General features: G+C 52.1%; 2 protein-coding genes across 8 annotated transcripts in view; both read right to left on the bottom strand.

Annotated features, from left to right (window-relative positions):
* Positions 1-7,332, bottom strand: part of LOC109439671 (leukocyte immunoglobulin-like receptor subfamily A member 5) — a 31,492-nt gene extending 24,160 nt beyond the window's left edge. For 3 of the 4 annotated variants that reach the window (XM_088800018.1, XM_074315983.2, XM_088800020.1), the window contains exon 1: positions 1,154-7,332. The gene's annotated coding sequence lies outside the window, so the exon portion shown is untranslated. The remainder of the gene's footprint in view (positions 1-1,153) is intronic. The other variant, XM_088800019.1, reaches the window with a different exon arrangement.
* A 182-nt stretch (positions 7,333-7,514) lies between these two features.
* Positions 7,515-22,398, bottom strand: LOC109439953 (leukocyte immunoglobulin-like receptor subfamily A member 5). Of its 4 annotated transcripts, XM_088800021.1 has the most exons (10): positions 21,867-22,398; positions 21,674-21,709; positions 21,205-21,489; positions 20,759-21,061; positions 20,354-20,452; positions 18,943-19,056; positions 17,993-18,035; positions 17,844-17,902; positions 17,578-17,630; positions 14,150-15,516 (listed from the first exon to the last, which is right to left on the bottom strand). In XM_088800021.1, the coding sequence occupies exons 1-10, from the start codon at positions 21,898-21,900 to the stop codon at positions 15,370-15,372; spliced, it is 1,173 nt and encodes a 390-aa protein (XP_088656147.1). In that variant the 5' UTR covers positions 21,901-22,398; the 3' UTR covers positions 14,150-15,369. The 4 variants fall into 4 exon arrangements, with proteins under 4 accessions (XP_088656150.1, XP_088656147.1, XP_088656148.1 ...); XM_088800022.1 differs by lacking the exon at positions 20,354-20,452; XM_088800023.1 differs by lacking the exon at positions 17,993-18,035 and having other exon boundaries at positions 15,378-15,516.
* Between the last annotated feature and the right edge of the window lie 2,075 nt (positions 22,399-24,473).

Raw genomic sequence — 24,473 nt, 5'->3', positions numbered from 1 at the left:
GAGGAATGGTTTCCCCTGGGCCAGGGCAGGAGGGACACGCACAGGCCTGGACTCCATTTACTCCAGAAAGCAGGACAGAGCACAACTGAGTGGGTCCTCTCAGAAGGCACAGCAGGACCCGAAAGGACCTTCCTTGGCCAGGTTTGGGAAGCTGAGCACCAAAACTAACAGCGAGGACGCGCCCTGCTCTAAGGAGGACGCAGGGTCCTGTAGGTGCCCCGGGTGCAGGAAGAGCCCTCGCTCCTCCCTGAGACTGATGCACAGTCGGGAGCAGAGAGGGTTCTGCACAGTTGCTGACAAGGGGAACCCTGAGTGAGGGCAGTGAGCCTTCCCCTCACATTCTCCTCTCTGTGTAGGGACAGGGACGGGGTGAGGGTCACCCTGCACGGCCCTGCTCAGTAGGAGATGCAGATGACTGGGGCCTTGTCCTTAATCCCACCTCCTGGCCACACGGGGACCCAGTGCTGGTACAGCTCACCGTTGGCAGTGCCTCACAGTGAAGCCGCCACTTCCATACCCCAGAACCCACTGTGTGCCAGGCTGTGCTTCCCACTCTGGTGGTCAGAGGTTTGAGGAGACGTCAGGGGATGGGGTCAGAGTCTGCCCCCGAACCAGTTTCTAGAAGCTTGGGGGCCTGTCCGAGTGGGTAGAAGTCCCAGGGTCTGCAGCTCTGGGAGCTGGAAGAAGATGCATGTAGGCACGAAGGCAAAGGGACATATTTTTTTCAGGCTTATTGGGCACAATCAGCCCGATCGCTGTTTGCAGCCAGCAGCCCCCATCCTGTCTCAGCATCCCACCTTGTGAAACAGCCAGCCCCCGTTATACCATACAGAGACAAAAGTGGCTCACAGCCAGGCTGCTTACACAGGATATTTACAGTATGTCTGCAAGATGGACAGTGCCTGAACTGTGTTGCATCTTATCGGACTGACAGGTCTCCAGGTCAGGGCCAGCAGCTGGCCAGGGAGGGAGCCTGACCAAGTCTATTTTCCCTACACAACACCCCTTCAGGGTTCCTCACTGGCCAGTTTGTCTCCTCAGGCATGGGCCTTCGCTGCAGACCTCTTTGCTAACATGGCAGAGCCCTGCACCCAGACGCCGCAACAGCAACGCGAAAACAGCAGAAGGCCACGAGGAGAGAAGCCCCTCTTACCAACAGGGCAAGGGCCCTTCTCCATGGGGAGGAAAGCTGAGCCCACCGTTCTTGCAGGGGGTCTTCTATCAGGTGCTGAATGCCATCGATCTCCCCTGCTAGGGCAGACAGCTCCCGGCTTACATTCTCCGTGTTATCAGCAATGTACACACAGCATTCAGTATGCACAATGGTGCAGGTCCCTCCCAGGGCGGCAGTTAAAATGTCCAAAGCCATCCGGTTTTGGAGGACTGCCTTCCTCATCTGGTCTACTTCCTCCATCAGGAGGCCCAGGGCCTGGTGCATTTGATCAAGAGCTCGAGCAGTGTGCTCAGCAAGTGCAGTTATTTGTGTTTCCACCACAGTGGAACTGGCGTGGGAACTAAGGATAGCCAAGAGATAAAACCACGGTGGTGCTTGGCTCTAAACGTCTCTCAATCTTGGGGTCGACTTTCTAGTGTGGGTCGTACACTAGCTGGGAGGTATGGCCACCCCCATGTACAATGCCCTGTCCACATGGCAGGGAGGTAGGGCCAGCCATAGAGTCACAAACCCACAGGCTCCTATCGGGGACAATCCTTGTTGCTTTTGGCCATTCCACCATTGTGACCCTCGGGGACTGGGGTTATGTTCTGACATATGACCGCAGACACCCAACTTATGTCTCTGGTGCCGGGCTGTCATTCCGAACACAAAGGAACGGACTGGGTAAGCTCTATACCTTCACTCACGAGCCACCTCCTCCCGTCCCACGCTGCATGACCCAGCCACAGCTTGGTGTGGTTTCTTTGCTCCCTCATGCAGGAGAGGACGTGTCGCCAAGTTGTGTTCCAGCCCGCCTGTCGAGGGTTCCATCCTCGCAACCAAGTCCAGTTCTCTGCGGTAACTGGATAGATAAGCCATGGCAACCCCTCTGCGCGCTAGCCAGAAACTGCAAATCCAACAGCTGGGGATGTTGGTCACTCTAGCGTAAGTGTAGGCCCAGTCTACCATGGTATTGGCCAACAGGGACCTATGGGCAAAAACAAATAGTAGTCATAGGAACCAACAATGGCAAATCCCTCCCATCTGGGAGGATACATGCTAGCTTTTAGTTCTGGGAAAGGAAGGTTGCTGCTATTGGCACCCTTCCCGGTTTGTGGTACCAGACCTTTATGGCAGTACTTGGGGGTCCCTTGCATGGTTTCAACATGTAATAGAACAGGGAACCCCTTGATAGGTCACAGCAAGAGCACAAAAGTCCCTCGCAAAATTGTCCCAGTGTCGGGGCCTCCGTGGACCATAGCCACTCGGCCACCACCCCTGGAGTCACTTGTAAATCATGGGTCAAACCAGCCCCCATGGGGCTATCAGGCCCCACCCACGACAGTGGGGGCTTTTGACCCACCAGGGCCAAGTCTATTGCCGTCATTCTCCTGCTGTCAATCATGTGGGTGCTGGTAACAGGATGTTTCCATTTCTGCCGTATCCCGGCTGTAACAGGGTCTCACTGGCAGTGACTTGTATTTATATGGGAGCGGCTGTCGGATGTAGCAGAGCTTCTACTGGTAGGGCCCACCCTTCCATGGTCTCTCGTTCAAGCTCTTTAAAACGTCCCACAGGTGTGAGGTCCAGTCACACCTGGGCATTGTGGGAGGGTGTTTCGATGACCTGGGGGCTCCCGTCCAGGGCAGACAGCTGTGTTAGAGCGGCTGCCGTATGTTGCTGATTGGCAACCAAACACGGCCAAGCAAACAATAACCCTGTAGCAGTGTCCACTGCTGTGAATGCATAAGTACATTCCAGGCTTTGGGCAGGGGTTCTATAGAATCTACTTGCCAACGAGTGAGGGGCACCCTCCCTCGCGTAAGCTGCTGTATCTCTCAAAGAATTTTTCGCCGTTGGGGGCTGTCCTGGGCACAGACGGCACAGTCATACCAGGCATCTGCTATCTCTTGCCATTTCAAGGGCAGACCCCACCATCTGCTCACCTTCCACATGGTTCGGCTTCAAGCGTGCTGCAATTTCCTATGCAGCCAATGGGCCACATCAGTGGCAGGAGCCCATTCTAACCATCTGACCTGTGCTAGGGCATCTGCTTCATTACCTGGGGACACTAAGGGGGAGTGACTTGTGACATGCATTAGGGTCACCTCCTTTCCCTGCCCTAGGTCCCAGAGGTCCTGCCACATGGCTTGACCCCATAATGGACAGTGTCCTACCAACCAATTTTGGTGTTTCCACGTAGGGAGCCACAACGTTAGGCCCCGGAACACCACCCAGCTGTCAGTGCAAATAACTAGGGGCCCAGGCTCATGGCTGATTATCACCCACACAGCTCATAGCTCAGCCCACTGGCTACTCTGGCCCATCCCAGTATCAAACCAAATGGTGTCTGTTTTGGGCTGAACTCCAATAGCCGTTCAAACCGCAGCAGCTCCCCAGCTACAGCCATCAGTATACCAGGCACCTCAGGTACTGGGGGCTGTCCTTCTCTGTAGAGCGAGGGCTCCAAGTCCTCTCCTCTAGGCAGAGCGCTTGGCTCAGTCTGGGCTACAAGCTCCACCGGCCCCAGGACCTGTTGTAGCTCTGTGCTCAGGGGACTTGAACTGAGGGTGCTATATTGTTCCAAGTAGGCTCCCCACTTGGTGAGGGTGATGGTCTGTGCCACCCGTTTTGAGGCCCTGGGTCCATGTACGGACTTAACCTTGAACGGGATAGGTTGTACGAACCAACACCCGCGCTGTTCCTGTGATGGCTTCTGTGGCCACCAAAGCTGCGTATACAGTGGCCAACTGTTTATCAGGGAGTAGTGGACTTCTGCTCCTTTCCACAATTGGGAGCAGAACCCCACTGGTGATCAGAGACGCTCCTGCCATTGCCAGAGGCCCCAACTGTACCCCTCTTGGGTTACGTGAACATCAAGTTCAAATGGGCGACCTGGGTCTACCACTTACAGAGCCTGTGCCTGCTGCACTGCCCATTTTGTGGCAACAAATGCTTGTTCTATAGCTTCTGTCCAATCCCATGGGGCCCTCTTCTTCACCATGGAATATAAGTCTCTTGCCATCTGTGCTTAACGGGGTATAAACACCCACCAATACCCCAGCAGACCTAAATACGCTTTGTAGTTGGGAGACCTTGGTCAGTCGGGGAAATGCCTGTATTTTATAAATAACAGCTTCTGGCATGACCTTTGTCTTACCCGACCACACAACACCCAAACCTTGGCAGATAAGCCAGGGCCCTGGACCTTTTCCTCATTCACCACTCAGCCACATGACTTCAGGTGGCAGAGGAGAGAGGGAGCTGCTTGCTCTAAACCTGAAAGAATCAGATGTTAGTAACATGTCATCAACATAGTGAAACAAGATCGCAGAGGACGGGTGATCCCACTGTGCCAAGTCCTGGGCCATGAGTCCACGGCAAATAGTGGGGCTGTGCACGTGTCCCTGTGGGAGGATGCCAAAGGGCCATTGACGCCTGTCCCCAGTAAAGGCAACCTGCTCCTGACTCTCAGGCTCAATGTCAAGAGAAGAAGGCATTCGCCAGATCTACTACAGATAGTGGTACGTTCCCAGGCATACTGTCAAGCGGTCCATCAAATCATAAATGGAGGCAGTGCCGTGTGCAAAGGTGGCCCCACCTTGTTCAGTTCCCTATGCTCCACAGTCATTCGCCAGGTCCCATGAGGTTTCTTCACTGCCCATACCGGGGAGATAAAGGGACTGCACATGGGTCTCACAATATGTGCCTTCTCCAGCTCTAATATTGTGCCGCCAACCTCCTCCTCTTCCTCCAGCAGGCGGTACTGTCTCACCGTAACCACTTGCCGGGGCTGTGGCAACACTTGAGCGGGATTATGAGCATGCCCACATGTCACTGCTTTCACCACCCGGATCCAGAGGCGGAACTCTCTGACAGGTGTGCAAGCTGAGGCCCTGCAGCACCTCCACCCCTGGAATATGTTCCAGGACGGGGGAGACATATACCGTGTGGGTCCGGAGGGGAAGCCTTCCTATACCCGGTGGTAAGGAAACATCTTTTACCATCACAGTCTTTCCCCCGTAGCCGTCAATGCAGATTGCTGGTCCGGGGAAGAGTTCTGGGTTCCCATAAACAAGACTGCAGTCTGTGCTGGTGTCAACCGGGGCCAAAACCCTCTACACATTAGAAGGGGACCAATGTATGGACAGTTCCACGTGGGGCCTCCGGTCCCTGCTCGTCCCCTTTGACTGGGTACCTTGGCCACCCCCTAGTCAAACTGGAAGGAGCTGGCCTCCAGCAGTCTCATGAATTCCTGGAGGAACACAGGTCGCTGCCATAGGGACTGAGGTACCATCACAGAGGTTAGCTTTTCCATTTTGCCTGGGGAACAGAGAATGCTGTCTGCTCCCTTGTCCCACAAGCACAGCAACCAAGGCGGCAGTGGCTCTGCAGGGTGTTGCCGGCACTGCTTCCCCAAGTCTCACAACAACGTGGGCGTATAGGGAGTGTAAGTTGTGAACTCAGTCACTGCTGGGAGGCCCACAGCAATGCCCCTGGGCCCCAAAGTTTGTTCATATTTTACATTTTGCTGCCAAACACAGGGGTGTGGGATGTCTTCAGACTCCCCAACGTCTTCCGTCGGGAACTCCGGGGGAGCGTCTGTTTCAGACCCCCCACCATGGAGGTCCCCCTCGAGCTGATGGACTCGGGCCTCCAGCGCTTCCTCTTGAGACTGCAGGTCCCCATTCAGGCTGCTTCAGAGAGCACTTCTTCTTCGGTGCTACGCAGTGCAGTGAGGAACGTCCAGCCACATGGCCGGCAGTGACTTTCGCCTGTTCCAGGAACAGCTCAGTAAAAACCTCTCAGGCCTTTTCTATGCTGACTGGAGAACCATCCATATCTTCTCCTCCACGGGGGCCTGGCTCCTGAGAACAGCAGCCACTGGACACCGCACATTCTGTGGGGGCCATATGTTCTCTTGTCCCGGGACGGACAGCTCTCATATCCGGCCAGGACCCTGCCCGCTGTGCCAGGTGTCCAAGTGGGTGAGGGGTCCGCGGCTCTGGGAGCTAGAAGATGCGTGGAACCGAAGGCAAAGCAGACATACTTTACTCAGGCTTATTGGGCACAATCAGCCCCATCACAGGATGCAGCCAGCAGCCCCCGTCCTGTCTCAGCAGCCCCCCTCATGAAACAGCCAGCCCCCTTTATACCATCCAGAGACAAAGGTGGCTCACAGCCAGGGTGCTTACACAAGGATACTTACAGTATGTCTGCAAGATGGACGGGGCCTGCACAGCTTTCCATCTCATCGGACTGGCAGGTAGCCAGGTCAGGCCAGCAACTGGCTGGGAGGGAGCCTGACCAAGTCTATTTTCCCTGCAGGGCCTCCTGAGACCAAAGAGTGTCAGATGCCAGGCATATGAGCCCCCTGCTCTGCTGTGACAGATTAGCACAAGCGTGATGGCTCACAACACGCTTTATTCTCTTACGATTCTGGAGGTCAGAGTCCGAACCGGGCCCACTGGGCTGAAATCCAGGTGTCTGCAGGGCTGTGCTCCTTCCTGGGGACTCCAGGGCAGAGTCCCTCCTTGTCTTTCCAGTGTCTAGAGGCCCCGCATTCCGAGACATGTGGCCCCTTCCTTGTCCTCAAAGCCACCCCTGCCGGGCCATCCTTCCCAGGTGGCATCACTCTGACACTGAGCATCTGCTCCGTCCCCACGTTGAAGAGCCTGGTGATGACACTGCCTATCGTGACTACTGCTGCTGTGGGCGTGAGAGCACAGACGTCAGGTTTTGTTGGCATTTCTTCAAGTGTGACCATTCCTTCGCTGAATTGTGTGTTGATCCTGGGCGCAGGTTTCCAGGAGCTGCCACATCACCTTCCGGTGGCTTCACCATCGTGCAGTCCAACCAGCAGGGCACACGGGTTCCGATTCCTCCAATTCCTTGCCACATTCATCCTGATGAGTGTGAGGTGATATCTCACTGTGGCTTTTGTTTGTGTTACCTTCCCTGGAGTTTTGATTGAAGACACTGGGAACCGAGGAGACCACAGATGAAGGCAGGCAGAGACCATTCCAGGAAGGGAAGAAGTGGGCACAGGGAGGCCCAGGGCAGGTGTAGTTTGAGCCCCTGGGTAAGGCAGGTGACAGATGTGAGTCTTGGAGCCCTGGGGAGGTCCCTCCTGGGACGCTGGGGTCTAATCTCTCTGGCAGGCGCCCTCCTGAGTTCAGTGTGGGGACGTGCGCTGGCTGAGCCCAGTTTCTGCCAGAATCGCCACCAGGATCAGCAAGACCACACCGGCCAGGCCGAGGCGGATACAGTTCCCCGCCATGTACTTCCGGGAGGCAGGGGCTGGAAGCAGAGGACAGGAGTCACTACCAGGTGGACAGGACCCAGCCCAGCCCTGGTCCTATGAGATAGGAGCTCCTTGTCCTTTGGGCACAGAGCCTGTCCTGCCCAGCGCTCCCCCTGGACGCACTCCCAGGTGACTTACCTGTCTGGGAGCCCACTTCTGTGGGCAGGGGTGTGACTTCACCGGGGCCTCCTAGGAGTCAGAAAGAGTGGATGGATGTCTCATTCAGCCTTGTCTTCACCCCGTTCTCAGGCTGACCTCCCTCTGAGCCCCATCCAGGTCCCTGTCTCTCCTAAATCCCTACACTCCTCCCCTACCCGAGAACCCTGAGTCCACAACCCCAGGTACCATAAATAGTCAAGTTTGATCCAGGGTGAGTCTCCCTGCTCCTGGCTCTGAGATCCCCCAGGAGTGAACAGGCCTTCTGCTGTAGGAGGATGCAAGATTTCATTGTCCGCTGAATGTCCACTCAACCACAGAGAGAAACAGGACCCCTGCCCCACTACCACCACACTGCCCACTCCACAGCTGAGTCCCTAGGTGTGGACACTTAGACTGAGAGGTCTCTACTCCCCAGCCCAGGAGGGGGCTCAGTGTGGGGAGTTGAAGGGACCCTGTGAAGGGGGCAGGAGAATGGCTGAGCCTGAGCTCCCTGGTCATTTCAGCTGTTTCTGGTCCCTCACCTCCTGCAGCATCCACACCTGGCCTCTTTCTCTCCACCGCTCAGTATACATGACGCCGTCTGGACTCCCAGAATAGCAGACCGGGAGACGTGGGAGCACAGGGATGGCACTCTCTCTGCTTCTACTTGGCTGGGGGTCGGGACACCCCTCAGAACACCCCCACACCCCCTTGTTACATTAGCACCAAGCAGCTGGTCCCTGGTCCATGGGCAAACAGGACAGGTGGCAGCCATCTCACCTGGCCACAGCGTCAGAGGGTCCCGGAGGCTGACCCCACCTAGCAGGATAATGTACCCACAGTGCCCCAGGTCAGTCACAGGGTCAGCATAAACTAGGCAGACACTCCCCAGGCCTGGACGATGAGGGCCACGATGGACACGGTGCACTGACCCAAGGTATGCCTGAGTTACAGCAGAATAAATAAAAAAGGGAGAGAAGATACTCAGTGTTAAAGGAAGTTCCCCCTCCCACCATCCCTCCATGAGGGGTGTCACCCTCCTCACTGAACCCTGACTCCAGGAGACATCTCAGGGGCTGACCACACACAGGGAAGGACAGCCTCTGCCCAAAGGGGCCCGAAAGCACTGTCCTGCCCTGGTCTGGCCCCCTAGACCATGTGACTTGCCCAATTAAGGGTGGACCACACTGCAGGGGACATGTGGCCTAGGCCTCCCACCAAGTGGAAAGGAGGGTTTAACACATCCTGAGCAAAAGGACACATGCTCCCTTGAAGGGGGTCTGTCCCCACCTGATCTCTGGAAGCCCACTCCACACCCAGCCTAGCAGGGCCAGCTCCCTGCCCACCGGATGCTGGGGTGAGTGTCCAGGCCATCATGGTGTCCAGATGGGGCCAGAACTCCAGGGCCCTGAGCCTGGTGTGAAGGCTGAGGGACACGTGTGCAGACGGGCAGGGGACCCAGAGGGCTGGGGGTCCCCAGGAGGGCAGGGAGCCTGTGGATAGAGGACACAGCTGGGGACAGTGTCCAGGGACCTGGCACAAACCTGAGGGCAGAGTGGGGACTTCCTCATCTGTCAGCACCAGTTTCAGTGCCTCACTGTGCTCAGACCAGTCGGACCCTTTCCTATAGACACAGCGATAAGGCCCAGCAGTGACGTCACTCACTGCACGGATGAGGAATCGGGCCTCGGTTCCCGGGGATCCATGTTGAGACGTGATTTTCTGATCCGTGTATGTAGATCTGTTTTTCTGCTCCAGGCGGAATGTGTGAGCCCCAGCAGGGCCCTGGCACAGGATGGTCACAGGCCGCCCGCGGGGGACCTCAGGGCCTGGCTCGGCTGTGATGGAGGGTGGGGGCAGGAGCCCTGGGAGGAAGCAGAGCAGGACCTCAGGTGCGTTCTCAGGAAATCACCACACCTCACAATTCACCCATTTTAAGTGTGTTCGATGTGTTTTAGCAACTGTACAGAGTTGTGCATCCATCACAATCCAATTTTGGAACATTTCCATTATCTTCTCCCCAAAACCCCCCAAGCCCATTACAGGTGGGTGTGAATTCTCATCACTGCAGAGTTATTTCCCCACAGGACAAAAGGACCCCTAGTCTTGGTCACATCTTGGACTTTTCTAGGGTGGAGCGGTAGGTGTCAGAGCAGCCTGGGGGCCTGGTTATATCTCCCTGCGCACGGCCTCTTTCTAGGGAGACAAAGAGGGCTGGGAGGAAGGCACAAGATGAGGACGACCAGGTCATTGGGGCGACAAAGGAAGCAGGAGTCTGAGTCAGTAGGAACGATCTGGGCCTCCTGTCTCCAGGGCAGGTCCTCTGTGCAGCGCCCACCTCTGTTCCCTCTGTACTGTCTACCTTCTTCTCAGCCTTATTTCCATTTCCTTGTTTTTCAAGCTTTTGAAAAGCCCATGTGTCTCAACTAGGCTGGGGTAGGGGGTGGGGAGGAAGAGAGGCTTTGTAGCCCTGAAACAGGAAGATGGCATCAAAGTTACGCAGTCCGGATTAGAGACAGGCAGGAGCTGGCAAAAGTTCCTTCCTTCCTTCCTTCCTTCCTTCCTTCCTTCCTTCCTTCCTTCCTTCCTTCCTTCCTTCCTTCCTTCCTTCCTTCCTTCCTTCCTTCATTCTGTGTTTCCTCCATGTCTTACTTCCTATCTCCCCAGTCATGGATGCCCTCCATGTACCATTGGGTCCCCAAGCACAAGAAACACACACAGGGTCCCTGCCTTTGTGGGCTGAAACACAGAAGCTGATTAAAGAATTGTGCAAATCCACAGCGACGCACTGTGATGCGTGCCCGCGGGTGAGTGTGGGAATATCAAGGCTGGTGGAGGCAGAGCTCCCGTCCTCTGGGAGTCAGAGGGAAGAGGCACTGAGCTGACACCCCAGGGCCAAACATGAATTACCCAAGCTGAGCGATAGAGGGCGCCGGGCACTCAACAGGGAGATGTCACCCTGGGAGGAAGCCTGGAGTCTAGTGGGGAAAATGGTGTTTGTGAAAGTGAAAGAAAGCCAAGGTTTCTGAAGATAAGTGAGTCAGGCCGCGTGGGGACACACAGATGCAGACAAAGAGATCTGTGGGTCTCATTTTATCTGAAGATAAATCGTGAGAGGACTCTAGGGAACATAATATTTTGCCTGAAAATAAAAAAATTATGTATGAAAAATGAAATTTTTAAATGTAGACTCACCATTTTGCATGTGAATCATCTGGCCCAGGCAGAGCGCTGGAAGAGAAGCTCAGTGAGGAAAACGCCCAGCCCCTGGTTTCCTCACAGGGCTGCGGACAAGGGGCATTTGATGGAGCCGGACGTGAGCCCCCCGTAGCTTCCAAACCACCCTCCTCAACATCGTATCTAAGCACAGTGTTTCTCCTTGCCCTGAAAGTCTCAAGATGAACCCCCAGTCTCCTCTTCCAAGCAGGTCCTCCTCCCCCAGTCCTTCTTCCAGTCTGAACTAGTCCCCACCCCCAGATACCAGCATCTAGGGCTGAACCTTCCATGGTCAGACTCAGGTCTGGGCCACAGCTGAGGGGGCAGACCCCCGGAGGGGACCACTTTGCTCCCCTAGGGTCCCAGAGTCTCCTGGACTGGACTGAGGACTGAACAAGGACACAGACCCTTCCCCAAGTCCCACCCCCTCTGTCCCTGGAAAGCGGATCCTCCATTCGAGACTCACCCAGGCCCAGGATGGTGGTGGGGTGAGGGGCCATGGCCACCCCTGCTGCCTGTGCCGTCCTGGAGCCAGTGGGTGCAAGGACGGAGCCTGCAGCTGACAGAAGAGGACAGGATGTGTTGGCCAGGGGCCGTCTTGGGGTTTCTACATCAACTACCTCCCCCAAAGGGGAAGCACACTCTCCCATCCTGTCCACTCTTCCTGCTGATGAGACAGAGGGAGGACCTTGGCTTCCGTTTCTTTCCTCCATGCTCAAGTGAGGCCGATCTCATCTCCAATGAACCCCCTGGGTGTGGACCTCATTGCCATCTACTGGGCAAGGAAGAGCGTGGGTTTGTGCCACAAAGTGACTTTACCATCAGTCCCAACCCTGCAAACTAACCATCTGTTCTTGGGCATGGCGATGCTACTTTATGCCAACATGTCCTCATATTTAAAATGGAAGTCTAAACGCTCCCTCCAAGATTTAATGTTATGTTACATGTTAAATTCCCAGCAAGGTACTGAGTGCACTAAAAATATCCTACTAACACGGGTTCTTTCCCCACCTTCTCCCAGTGGCATTAGAAGCAGAGGAATAGGGTGGCCCATCAGCATGTACAGAATCCTAAGGGCATTGATCAGTCTGGAGAGAGACCTTGGGACCTGGCCCCAGGTTTGGGGCCAATGGAGCACCCAGCTGGGTGCTGGGATAAAAGTCTAGACCAGGGAGGGTGATGGCGTTTGTGCATTACAGAGCTACAATGACAATAACATTGCAATATAAATGCATCAAGTCAATACATTGTACACCTTAAACTTACACAATGTTCTATGTCAATCATATCTCAATTTTAAAAAAAGGTGATTTGGCATCAGAATAGTTGACATATTGCAGAGAGACTCTGGCATGGTCACTCCATGTTGACCAGTCCTCCTTCTGGGATGTGATGGGCCTGCCCTCGACTCTCGTGGGTAGACGGGGTTCTTGAGCTGGACCCTGGCCCCATCTGCATGTTACAACCCTGGGTCTTGCCCTCATTACATGGAGTAACTGATGAGATCGCAAAGTCCCCTGTTTCTGAGCATCCCCAGCTTGGCTCAGCCAAACGGGAGTGTCTGCAACGGGGTCTACAGGACAGAATCTGACTGGGCCTAGAATGCCCAGGGATCTCTGCTTTGGGTGTTTCCAGTTTAACTGCAAAGCCCTCCCTAATCTGTCTGTGTTAGCCCACGCCTCTGTCTCCACTCCTCCTGCTAGAAGACCTTGGTGTTCAGCCCAGAACGCAACCTAGGGCAGGGTTGGACTCACCTACTTGCATCTGGATCCTTTGGTCTTGGTGGAACCCTGGAAGGAAGCCTTCATGACTGGTGATGCCCCTTCATCTGGATCCTGTCATCTTAGCTGTAACCCTTGGCAGCCTGGCCTGGGCTTGGACAGTGGATGTTCTTGGCTTTCCACAGGCTCCCACCCTCAGCTCTGGGTTGTGGAAGGCCACGTCAACAGGACAGGATTTTACACGATAATCCTCTCCTCTCATCCCTTTCTGGACTCACTGAGACAAACACACAGGCAATGAACATGGGAGACACAAAAGGCTTCAGCTGCACCCAAACAAGGAGCCAATCCAAACTAGAAAGCGCGTGCTAACACATTGCAATTTAAATAACAACCATACATAAAAGCGAGCCGTTTTCCTCCCAGTCTGTATAGGTCTCTGATCTTCCCCAGATTGGAGCAGAGAAGGGAGCACAGCTTCCTGACATTTTTCTACAGGAGACCAAGGCCGTGTTAGGCAACCCCATCACCTAATTAGTGCCCAGCATGAATGCATTGTGCCCCGAGCCTCAGATCCCAAATGCTCACATTGTTGTTTTACCAAACTCACATCGAAGCTCAAATATTTTTACTTTCCTTAACTACAAGTTCTTATTATTATAATACACAATATTCCTCTACCAACTAAATATGCAAATATTTTACTCTTGTAAAATAAGAGAAAACATTTGAAACACACAAATTCAAATGATTACTCCCACTAGAAGTTTGACTCAGTGTCACTTATAAAGATATTAATCTTCCTTATGGAGCTCAGTGAAGTACTGAATGCACCTTAGAATTCCATAATGCATGGTGTCTCCTTTTTAACTTTAGGTAAATGGAATAATACTAAACACGTAGTTTTTAATCATCTTATTTATTCATCATCACATTTGAAGATGGGTGTACATGACCATGTGGAATTTTAATTTGTGCATTTTCACTGACAAAAAATATTTGACTTTTTAACATAGAACAGCGAATTCTCTCTCGTCTTTTTTGGTGCATGTAACTTTGTCATGGTCTGTGACTCACATCCATAACTCTCTTGTCAATGTCCTGTGAGTGATGCATATGTACATGTTTTCTCTACGGCACGGACTCGAAGATGTCGCTGTGTGTCTCTCACTTTAACCAGAAAAGTGTAATCCACTCTCTACATTGATGAGCGTGTAGTCTGCCCTCCTACCAGTAATGCACTCGAGTTCTATGGGCTCACTGTTCCCTCTCACCACTGACATGAGGGTTTCTCATTTGCATCTCATCTGCATGTGCTGGGATTGTGGTTTTGTGTTTTCACTGAAAGAGCGCCACGAAACTGAAGTGGAAATGATCATTACCCATAAAATGCAAGGCGATTCAGGTGCACTTTGGGGTTCTCGGAGCAGAACTAATGGTGTCCGACATTGGCTCGCATTGTTTTGTGCAAGTCAGTTCTGGGCATCACTCCCCTAGTTTGCATCAGGACCACACATGGACGCCGTGAAGATGGCCATGAACCGAGCAAGTGGCACAGCCATGAACCGGTGTCTGTTTTTGCATCTACACATTGTGTTTATTTACAAACTACAGTTGACATTCAATATTATTTTATTAGTTTCAGGTGTACAGCATAGTGGTTAGACATTTATATAATTTACAAAACGATCCTCCCAAATTTACAAAACGATCCCCACCAGGCACCATATGTAGTCATCACAATATTGGTGACTGTATTCTCTGGACTGCACAAGGATCAGTGTTTTTAACTGGGTTTCTCAGAGGCAGTACAGACCAGGTGATCCCTTCAAACAACAATGTCTCGATTCCAAGTGGAGACATTTCTGAAGAAACTACACAGGTAGCATCTGAGGAAAATGACAGGCTTGGAGTTCAGAGAGAATGTTAGGACACCATTTTGGATTTCTCTCTCTCGGGCTAGCTCTTTGTTATGCCAACTTACAGATTTATTAAAATAGACTGCATGCTCCGAACCGAAGACTTGGAGTGGCAAGATAATCCAATGAGGAAGCAGAGGGACCTGGCAGAGTAGAGACAGGGCTCATTAAGGGACCGTGTCACAGATGACAGGAGAACCAGGGCATCGGGGAGCACAGACACAGAAGGGAAACTCATGTCTCCCCAAGTGCTCACGCACACTCTCATTTCATGATTCTCGGGAACACCTGACACCATCAGCCCATCACAAAACACGTCAGACCCCAAGAGTGGTTCAGTGGGAGAAATCCTCAGTCATGGGACTGGGCTCTGAGGGTCATGTCCTGTCAATGAAATGCAGGTGCCTTGGGACATCCAGGGGACCTGGGGTGATTTTGGTCTGTGCTCACCTCTGTGTCCACAGTTCCCAGCCTCCCACCTCCAGAATACACAGTGGGGAATCTCATCCGGATGGGCTTGGCTAGCTTTTGTCTCTTTCTAATCATTTTGTTTAGGCCCTTAATTTTCCCATTTGACCTTGATATGTAACATTTGCGTCACCAGTAGGTAAAAATATGTGTTGATATAAAAGATTCACTTTATCATTTACATAAAAAAAGTTATGTCTTCATTTGGGGTTTTCTTCTCTCAACCATTGGTTATGTAGAAGTGTGTTGCTCTATTCCTAAAAATGTAGAGCTCATAATTATCTTAATCTGCAGAATTAGCTCACTCCTAAGGTCTTGGGATATCCTGTTTGCTTTCACAAGGTCCCCAGGCTTGGGGTCACGAGCTATGTCTCCATGGAGGCAGGTCCTGTGCCTTCCACAGTCCCTGCAGGCCCCTCCCTGGAGTGGGGTCTGGCCCTTCCCGGGCTAGTGGATGGCCAGAGCAGCATACACGCTGGGCTCATCTGAGGTCTCCGCTGATGGAGAGGAAGGGGGTGCACTTGTCCCCCGTCTGAGCGTCAAGCGGTTCAGCTGGGCGTAGGTCACATCCTGGGGGGCATCAGATGGAGTATCCTGGAGGGGTGAGACTGAGAGTCAGGTGCATGACTGGACTGGGGAGAAGCCGGGGCTCTGGGAGCAGAAAAGGTCCACCCGACTGTCCATCTGCCTGTCCTCTCCTACTTGTCTGGCATTTGTGTCAGCAATTCCTCTGACAGATCAGAAGGCACAGCGGCCACCCCCACCCCTGCCTGAGCCCTGAGAGGTTCAGCTGGGTGTACATTACTCCCTGGGGGTCTTTGTTGTCGGGCCTCTGCTAGGCGGAGACAGTGAGGGGGTGAAACTCCTCTCTTTGCTTTCACTGATCCCTCTTTAGTTAAGTTTCTGCCCAGAAGCCAGAGAGCTGACTTTAAAATATCCATCAGCTCATGTGACTCGCTTACTCAGATGTGTCTTCATTCTTGTTTACATTAGCTAGTCAGTGACAGAGCCTTGCAAAGATAGATCCCTAGTTAGTATTTGTTGACTCACTGAATAAGTAAATGAACTAATAAGGGGAAACTAGGCTTTGATTCATCACTTCACCCAACAGACACATACAAGTATGTCCACACACATGTATATAGTATATGTATATTGTATATATAGGGGATATATAGATATATAATATATATGCTGTATAGATACATATATATTATTTACATATATGCTGTATGTTGTGTACATCTATTTATCTATAGAGAGAGACATAGCAAAAGATGGAGAGACAGGGCACTTGCCAGGGGTCAAAGAAGACAGATAAGGGCCCTGTGCCCAAGGAATTCATAGTCTCTGGGTTGGGAACAGTTCATAAACAAGGAAACAGATCATTTGGGATGGTGGTAAGTGTTCGGGAGAAAATGAAATAGCGATACCATAAAGAGTGACTGAAGGAAGTACTTTAGTTACGATAATGTCCCTCCACTCAGAAGAGCGGACACGTTTGGCCAGGCGAGTGTTTGTTGGTGGGGCCGACCTGTGACGGGCAGGGTGTTTAGCAGCACCCCTGGCCACTGGGTGCCATTGGCCCCCTCTCCCTGCTGTGACAAACAAAATGTCTCTTGACATCGGTGTGGGGACAAGGGAAAGGAAAGAATTGAGAAAGACTTCTGGATCTTTTGGAGTTAGTGAACATTGTGGGAGAAACAACTCTTTGGGGGGATTTAAGAGTTGCACGTGAGATGTTACAGTGCCTGCTGGATGGACAATAGAGACGGCTCACAGGTAGCTGGACGTACGAGGCTGGTGCTCAGGCAACAGGTCAGGGCTGCAAATAATTGTGGATTCATGAGCATAGAGAGGGCCTTGCTACACCTGGGGGTAATTGTATTTGACAACAGAAAATACGGTGTATTCTCACGGTGAGGTTAGCTGGGTGGACTTCCTGTGCGGTAGGAGCCAAATGCTAATTGCTGCACCCAAGGTACCTTATTGTGCGGCTCCACTGCGTCTAAATCCATGGGACCAGAGGCAGGAGCATAAACAGAGGAAAAGGAAGGCAGGGGATCCACGTGCCTTGATGGGTTAGTCCATAGGGGGCCTTTGTGTGAACAAGAGAAGGCACACCACTCAGACCCCATGAGTCTTAAAGGTCTCAAACCCTACGAGTCTTACTGTGCAGGGCACAAGCTACACAACTCTCCATGGCAGCACTATCAGTACAAGTACAACAATTAAAAGGACCCAAGTAGATAATAACTAATTAAATCCATGTGGTGCATTTGGGGAGTTTTGGGGGAAGGGGTTTTCTATGCCATGAAGCAATATTCAGTGAAACTAATTCCCCAGCATAAGATTTCAATAAACTTGATGAAAGTGATACACACACACACACACACACACACACACACACACACACACACACACACACACACATATATATATCCAAGTAGGGGAACCAAGAAGGAGGGGCCCATGTGGTATCAGTAAAACCTGCTGAGAAGTGGTCTCCTAGCAGCCTGAATGTATCCTCTTTCAGGAGGAAAGGCAAGGTCAGAGGCTGCTGAATGTTGAGTGACAGGAGGAGAGAGAAGCGTCCTATGGATGTAGCTTATTAACAAGCCTGTGCAGGGTCCCCGGACAGGGCAGGATTCTTACCCAACTGTCCATCTCTTTGTCCTCCTCAGGCTGGGGATCTCTTATGGGAGCATCTGGAGAACAAGAAGATTCTATCTCGTGCCAAGATTGCTGCAATCCTGCTATCCCACACAGCCCTCCCCATCTTAGGTGGGGAGACTGAGGCCCATCAAGGTGCAGGAATGTGCCTAGCATCACACAGCTGTGGAAATTTTCATCTTTCCTCAGCCCTAAGCCCAGAACCCCTCCCAACCACTCATTGCCCCTGTCTCCCAGCAGGCCCTCACCTCCTTCCCTATTACACTGCTTCTCCTCCTGGACACAAGCCGTGGAGCTGGACCTGGAACTGAGGGGAGGAACACAAGGGCATTAGGCAGTGGTGATAGAGCCACAGGTGGGGGAGGGAGGCCGGGGGGTGTCTCTGGGGAGAAGTTACCTTTTCTGCAGTGCTCTGGCCTGAGCTTCAGGGTGTGAAACACCTGCACAAAGTTAGAGACAAGCTTCTAAAATGCCCCAGAACATAGCCCCCAGGGCTGCATTAAGATCTCAGAGACTCTGATCCCCACCCCGGTCCATTTGGAATTCAATGTAAACAAGACTAAACGGTAACACACAAAATTTGCATGGATGATTTCAATAAATTTTTATGAAACTGAAAGAAAAATTTAAAAAGTCTAAGTCTGTCCTTATTAACCTCTTTATTCTAACAGAGGATAGTACTTAAAAGCCAAGATCTGGATGATGGGTGTGTTTATTTCTACTGGGCTGCCACTGTGTGTAGTGGACGTAGCTGGAACACACAGTACAAACACTTACCTGTAACCATTTCTATGTCAATTGATATATACACATTTTTTTAATGAGGTTATACTGACATTTCTAATTCCAATAGAACACCTCACTTCTTTCTTGCCAACTGCCTTTGCACATTTATAAATCCTTCACAGACATTTATCCCCAAGATATTTACATATTTTCTCAAAGCAACTAAACTCCCAACCACTTCCACATCTTCCCCCAACCCTCCCCACTCTGCCCACTCCCCACTGCCCTTGACAATGACACCTTCACGTGGCACCCCTCCCCATCACCAGCGTGGCCCTTCAGGTGCTTGGTACACCCCTGCTACCTCCATGTGGGACCCTGTCCCTCGATGCTACACTTCCATGGGAATCCCACATCTCCACCCCAAGATTTGAGGTGCAAGTTGGGATGGAAAGAGTTTTCTAGAAATTTTGATTTTTTAATTAGGAGAATTTTCAAAAGTGAACATTTTTTTCTATCTTTTTGGTGCCATATTTTGGCTGGTGCCCTAGGAGGCCACTTCATGTGTCTTTAGTAGAAGGTCTCACCTGTCAGTTAGACCAGGTCTCTCCATCTACTCACCTGACTTGCTGCATTTGTGCTGGTGCTTGAGGAGGAAGAGGAAGAGGAGGAGGAAGAGCAGCAGGATGAAGGTCAGCGAGACCCCGATCAGAACTTTCTGGTACATTTGAAGACCTTGGACAAGTGATGTCATGAGTGAACCAATGATGCCATTTAACTGAGCACCTACTATGTGCCAGGCACGTTCTGGGGTCAGTGAATTCATCATTTCTAAACCTCACAACAATCAAGCAACATGGGCATGCCAACCCCACCTCCAAACATTTCACAGGTGAGGAAACTGAGGCTCAGAGATAAATCTGATGACCTAGGTCACCCAGCCTGGAAGTGGCAGAGCTGGGATTTGAACCCAGGACTGTGCTCTCCTCATGCTGCTCCAACAGGCAGACATCAGCTTCATGCTCTGGTGGCTCTTTCTCTGACTGTAATGGCTGTTCCCTGGTCCCTGTGTGCTCCAGCTCTCTCCTGTAGCTAGAGCTGAATGCACTTCTGCACTGTCACTCCCACTCAGCAACCCATCAGAGACTTTGGGGGACCTAAATAGGACCACTCAGAGCCGCGGCCTGTGTGGGATGGACTCTGTGCCATTCCCAAACCTCACGTCTCGCCAGGATCTATCCTCAGTCCTGCTGACCTCACACTCCCTATGGGACCTGCCTGGACTTTTCCATGTGCATATCTGGGAGGGGACACAAGGATGGATCTGCCATTTCTCGAGCACTAGGTGGGCCCACCCTATGCTGAGTGCTTCCCCTTCTCAGGTCTCACCTAAATCTTTTAGCAAACCTGTGAGGGAGGTGGTAGGGCACACGTTCCACGGACAATGAAACTGGGACTCAGAGAGAGAATGTGGCCTGTCCATGGTCCCACAGCAGGAAATCAGCAGAACTGGGATTTAATATCCTGTACAGCCTGGTCTGCAAGCCCTTGTTTATTTTTGTTTGATTTTGATGTTTCTCCTTCGATAAGAACAGGCTGAGCACCAGAGGGCTGACAGGAAAGTGCTCAGGACATCACCTGTGTCATTGCTCTGATCTTCCCTGTCACCTCAAACACCCAACGTTGCCCGTTCTTCACTTCTGCACACCTGAGGTGGCGTCCTGCATGGACAGGACTGAGATGTCCTTTGAGATATACTGCACTACACAGGGAGAAATGAGACCCAGATAAGAAGGGACCTGTGCAACATCACCACCTCTGGGAGCAGTGAGACCCACTCTCCCCGTGGATCCCGCCCCATAGATCTCCCTCTGCCGTGACCGCCCCACCCATCGTCTGTCAACCTCAAAGCCCCTGGACTCTTCTGGTGCCGCCTGCCCTGGGTCTCTCCCCAACTCGCAGCCGCCCAGGAGACAACCCGGTCCTTGAATATCTGAGGGACATCATATCCTCTGAGAGACTCAGAACTAACCTGGGGTGGTCTGTGCTCCCTCTGAGTAACGGGAACCCAGGGGCTCATCAGCTATGGAGGTGGGTCCAGTGAATGAAGGATTGGGGTCCCCTGAGGGTCCTGGGCAAAGGACAAGAGAAGGATGAGAGCCTGGTGCTCCCCACAGAGACGCTGTATTTGTTCCCACTCTTCTGCCCTGTGGCCTCCACAAGGCCCTCACTCCAAGACCTGGAGAAATCTGGTGACAGGTGTGTGGAAGGGGCAGGACTGGGAGGGTCCTGTTGTTCTCCATCCCTCTCAGGGGCAGATTCCCATTGGGATGACACTCTCTTAGAACCCCCTCACTCCCTTCCTAGATGGGGGCTGTCCTGGGTAGGGTCAGAGCTGACCACACAAACACGAAGAAAACAGGTTTGGGCTCCTCACCTGAGACCAGGAGCTCCAGAGTGTCACTAGGGTGTGACCACACCTGGAGGGTGTTCCTGTAAGAGCCATAACATCTGAACAACCACCTGTGGCTGGGGGTCACGGGGCCCACAGGGAACAGGGCCTGGAAATCCCCACTGGAGTGTCGCTGTGAGTCCAGTGTCCAGGGGGTGCTGTGTTCTCCTTCCTTAGTCAGAATGAACCTGCCAAATCCCTCCTGTGAGCCACACAGGAGGGTCACGTTCCCTCCTGAGGTCACAACAGGGTTCGGCAAGGCTGAGAGGTAGGGTTTGCTGTAGGATCCTAGAAGAAGAGGAGGCAGAGTGTTAAATGGGGCTCACACCTCCCTCATATCCCCACAGCTGGATGTGAGTGGGAGACACCATGAGAGCAGACCCCCTTCCTAAGGGCAGAGGCTGAGACTGACACCCTGAGTGTCCTCTCACCTGTCACCACCAGCTCCAGGGGGTCACTGCGCTCTGACCAGCTGGTGGAGCTGAGATAGTAACAGCGATATGTCCCTGCAATGTGCTCTGTCATACGTGTGATGGAGAACGTGGCCTTGTCCCCGGGCTCCAGTGGCTTCCGTGTGTCCCAGGGCTCTGTGCTTCCTTCTTTATCCACACGGAACTCCTGGCCCTTCTGGGCCCCCTGACAACAGATGGTCACAGGGCTCCCACAGGGGATCACAGAACCTGGCTCAGCCCAGATGGTGGGCTTGGGGAGGGTCCCTGGAAGGAATGAAAAGCTGGGTTAGAGACACTCCCCACTCCCACTTCCCAGCTCTCCACCCCAAACCTCCCAGACATTCCCTATCTGTCAACCCAGATCTGTTCTCCATCTCCAGCTACCCATGGGATGGCCCCTTGTCCCCAGTGAAGAGATGGGAATGGGCACACCTGGGGACAGACTTACCTGCCTGTACTCGGGTCCTCGGCCCCACACTCAATCCTGCAAGAGAGACCCTGTGAGAGATTTGCCCTGAGTCCTGAGCAGAGCCCTCCTCCCCGTGAGCCTCCTGAGCCCTGGGGCCTCCTGACTGACCAGGGTCTGGTTGTGGGTGGGGTCCCTCCCAGACAAGGGCTTCCCTCCCCCTTGTCAATCTCACCAAGGTAAAGCAGGGCTGTGAGGGTGGGGATCATGGCCTCTCCTTCCTCTGGTCTGGGCTTTGCAGATGGAGGAAAGCACAGAGCCCTCAGGACAGACAGATGCACAGGGTGTGGTCACTCAGAGGCTGTCCCTCCCTCTCGTGAGGTTGTCATTGCAGCAGCTGCACAGAAAGAGGAACAACCCCTCCTCAGAAGCCTTTTATCATTTCTAGGATGGAACAGCAAATAGACCTAGTGAGTTCCTGAGACACCTCTCCCAGGTGAGGTGACCCAGGGCACGTCCCTTTTCTGCTATGGCCTCTCCCATGGGGTCTCCTTCATCCTCAGCTTGTCCACCAGCACCTCCCTGTGGGGTCTTCACCATGGACCATGGTCACCCAGGCCGTTCCTGCTGCGGAGCTCAGTTCAGCAGAGACACACATTTAACATCTCACTGTGCAGTTCAGGGAGCATCACTGTGACAATGAGCACAAAGGGAAACACAGGGAGATAACGGAAGGAAACGTGACCTTTCTTCTGGCCCAGAGTGTGGCTTTCTTTCTATCACAGCCCCCGTCACGGACTTCTCCCTTCTCTCAGTGACGGCATGTACCCTGCCTTCCTGGAAAAACCCCTGAGTCATTCCTGCTCCTCAGTGCCCCTTGTTCCTTGGCAGAGCTGTGCCCTCATCCTGTGGTCCCACATGTAAGCTTTAGGGGACTTATATTTGGCTTAGAGTTTTAATTTTTAAGAGAAAGATGACCTTTATGTCAGTACTTATCTATCACCCACTGCCTGTTTGACCTGGACAATAACACATTATCTACCTCATTGTCTGTTTCCTTGCTTGGATCACATTGTCATAAATCCCACTCCTCAGCAACTCCAGGTGTCACTGGTTCCTGGTTCATGACAGGGGATTAATCACTGTTGACTTTTAGACCAGGTCATTGTGTCAGACTTCAGTCAAGATAGATGTTTGTTGTGTTCACTCCAGAGCCCTTGTCTGCTTCAAATACCAATAAGTGCTACTCAGTCTTTCTGAAATATGTAGAAATAATCATTTGCAGTAAAAGAGAAAAGAAATTTCCCCAAATAGACAGGAGACCACAAGAAAGAAGAGAGAACAAAGCTGAGTAGCTGCCTGTACCCGGGACCATCAAAGGGCCATAGAATGGAGGTTTCCAGCTGTGTGGACACAGAGAGGGAACTCAGATCCTCACAGGAAAGGAGGGTCAGGGCTCAAGTGAAGGTTGGAAGCTGTGGTATCCCCTACCTAGTGTTTGTGGGTGGGCACAGGAATATCTCTGCTCACTCATCCAGGCCCATGGTCAGCACTGAGTCACCTTCCTGTGAGTGTGTGCGGAACAGATTCATTGCGAGTTCTGCTGACACGTGAGCATGAGGCCAGCAGTGATACTTCCCTGTCTAGCCCTGAGCAGGCGCTAAGTCTGAGAGAGTAGACACCACGGAGCAGGAGAAGCTGCAATTTTCCCTCCTGTGCAGCCTGACTCCCAGGGCAGCCTTGGAAGAAACGTTTCTTGGAAGATCATCTGTGTGGGAGGAGTGACTTCCAACCAGAATGGATAATAGAGAGTAATCCTTATAATGACAAACAGGGCTGTGGACAACAAGCTGCTGATAATGGGGATCATCATGTGCAACGAAATATAATCAATAGGAAGATATGAGAGTTACTTAGAATTAAGCATGTTTAAATATCTGGAAAAATACATGAGGGTACTGAATTTTTGAGACAATACTATGGATTAAATTACAGAAAAATAGGCAGTTATTGAAATGATTTAGAAATATCAGAGATGAAAAATCGAATACAATGAACACAGTAAAAATGCTTTCCAAAAATAAAAAAATAAAAAAATAAAAATGCATTCCAAGAGATTCCAATATGAGTAGATAAACAGTGTGCCTGTATCTTTCCATGAACACATTAAAATTAAAACTAAATTATAAAACAATCAATCTGGAGAACTATCTGAAGTCTAGCTGAACAGAAGTCCTACAATGAAAAATATAAATAAGAAGCCACATAAAAATTGTGTCGTGAGGTGAGCTTCTTGAAATTTACAACAAATTGAACAACTATAACTGCACAAAGGACTCCCTCACAGCAGACAGGCAAGATGAAGAGACCCACTACTGAATCACCTAAAGGTGGGCAAATTGCACGAGTCGGGCAGGAGGGAAGGACAAAGAGGAGAGATTGGGCGCGTGGGCACAGGACGCAGACCTAGCTCAGTGCTCTGTGCTTGCTGCATTCTGGAACTACCCCAGCTGTGAGAGAGGGAAGAATTCAGAATGGTAGTGTAGTGCTCCACTTATGGCCCACAGGGCTGAAAGGGCAGCATATAACACGGCTGAACCCAACACTTATGGCAGAGACCTCAGAGAAAAACTGAGGGAAGAAGGCTGAAAATGGTGGTTTAAGCCCTCACTGCCGAGCAGAGAATGGAAGCCTTAGGCACTGAGCCTAGCCAATCTCTTCCTACCCTCCCAGAGCTCGCCCCGCCCCCACCTACCCAGTGCTAGAAGCAGAACAGTAGCAGTGTCAGATCAAAAGAACAGAATATTTCTAGTTCTGAGAACTGTGGTCCGCAGACAAGGAC

Source organism: Rhinolophus sinicus, chromosome 8, assembly GCF_057876585.1.
Source record: "Rhinolophus sinicus isolate RSI-liver-muscle chromosome 8, RSI-T2T, whole genome shotgun sequence".
Classification (NCBI taxonomy): Eukaryota; Metazoa; Chordata; class Mammalia; order Chiroptera; family Rhinolophidae; genus Rhinolophus; species Rhinolophus sinicus.
Note: the sequence above shows the minus strand (reverse complement) of the source record. Positions and strands in the feature narration are given on the sequence as shown.

Coding starts and splice junctions, on each gene's coding strand:
- LOC109439953 (XM_088800021.1), bottom strand. CDS start 21,900: ATGATCCCCACCCTCACAGCCCTGCTTTACCTTG. Junction 20,453..20,758: donor TCTGGAGCTCCTGGTCTCAG/GTGAGGAGCCCA, acceptor TCCTTTGCCCAG/GACCCTCAGGGGACCCCAAT. Junction 15,517..17,577: donor ACAAAGAGATGGACAGTTGG/GTAAGAATCCTG, acceptor TCACCCCTCCAG/GATACTCCATCTGATGCCCC.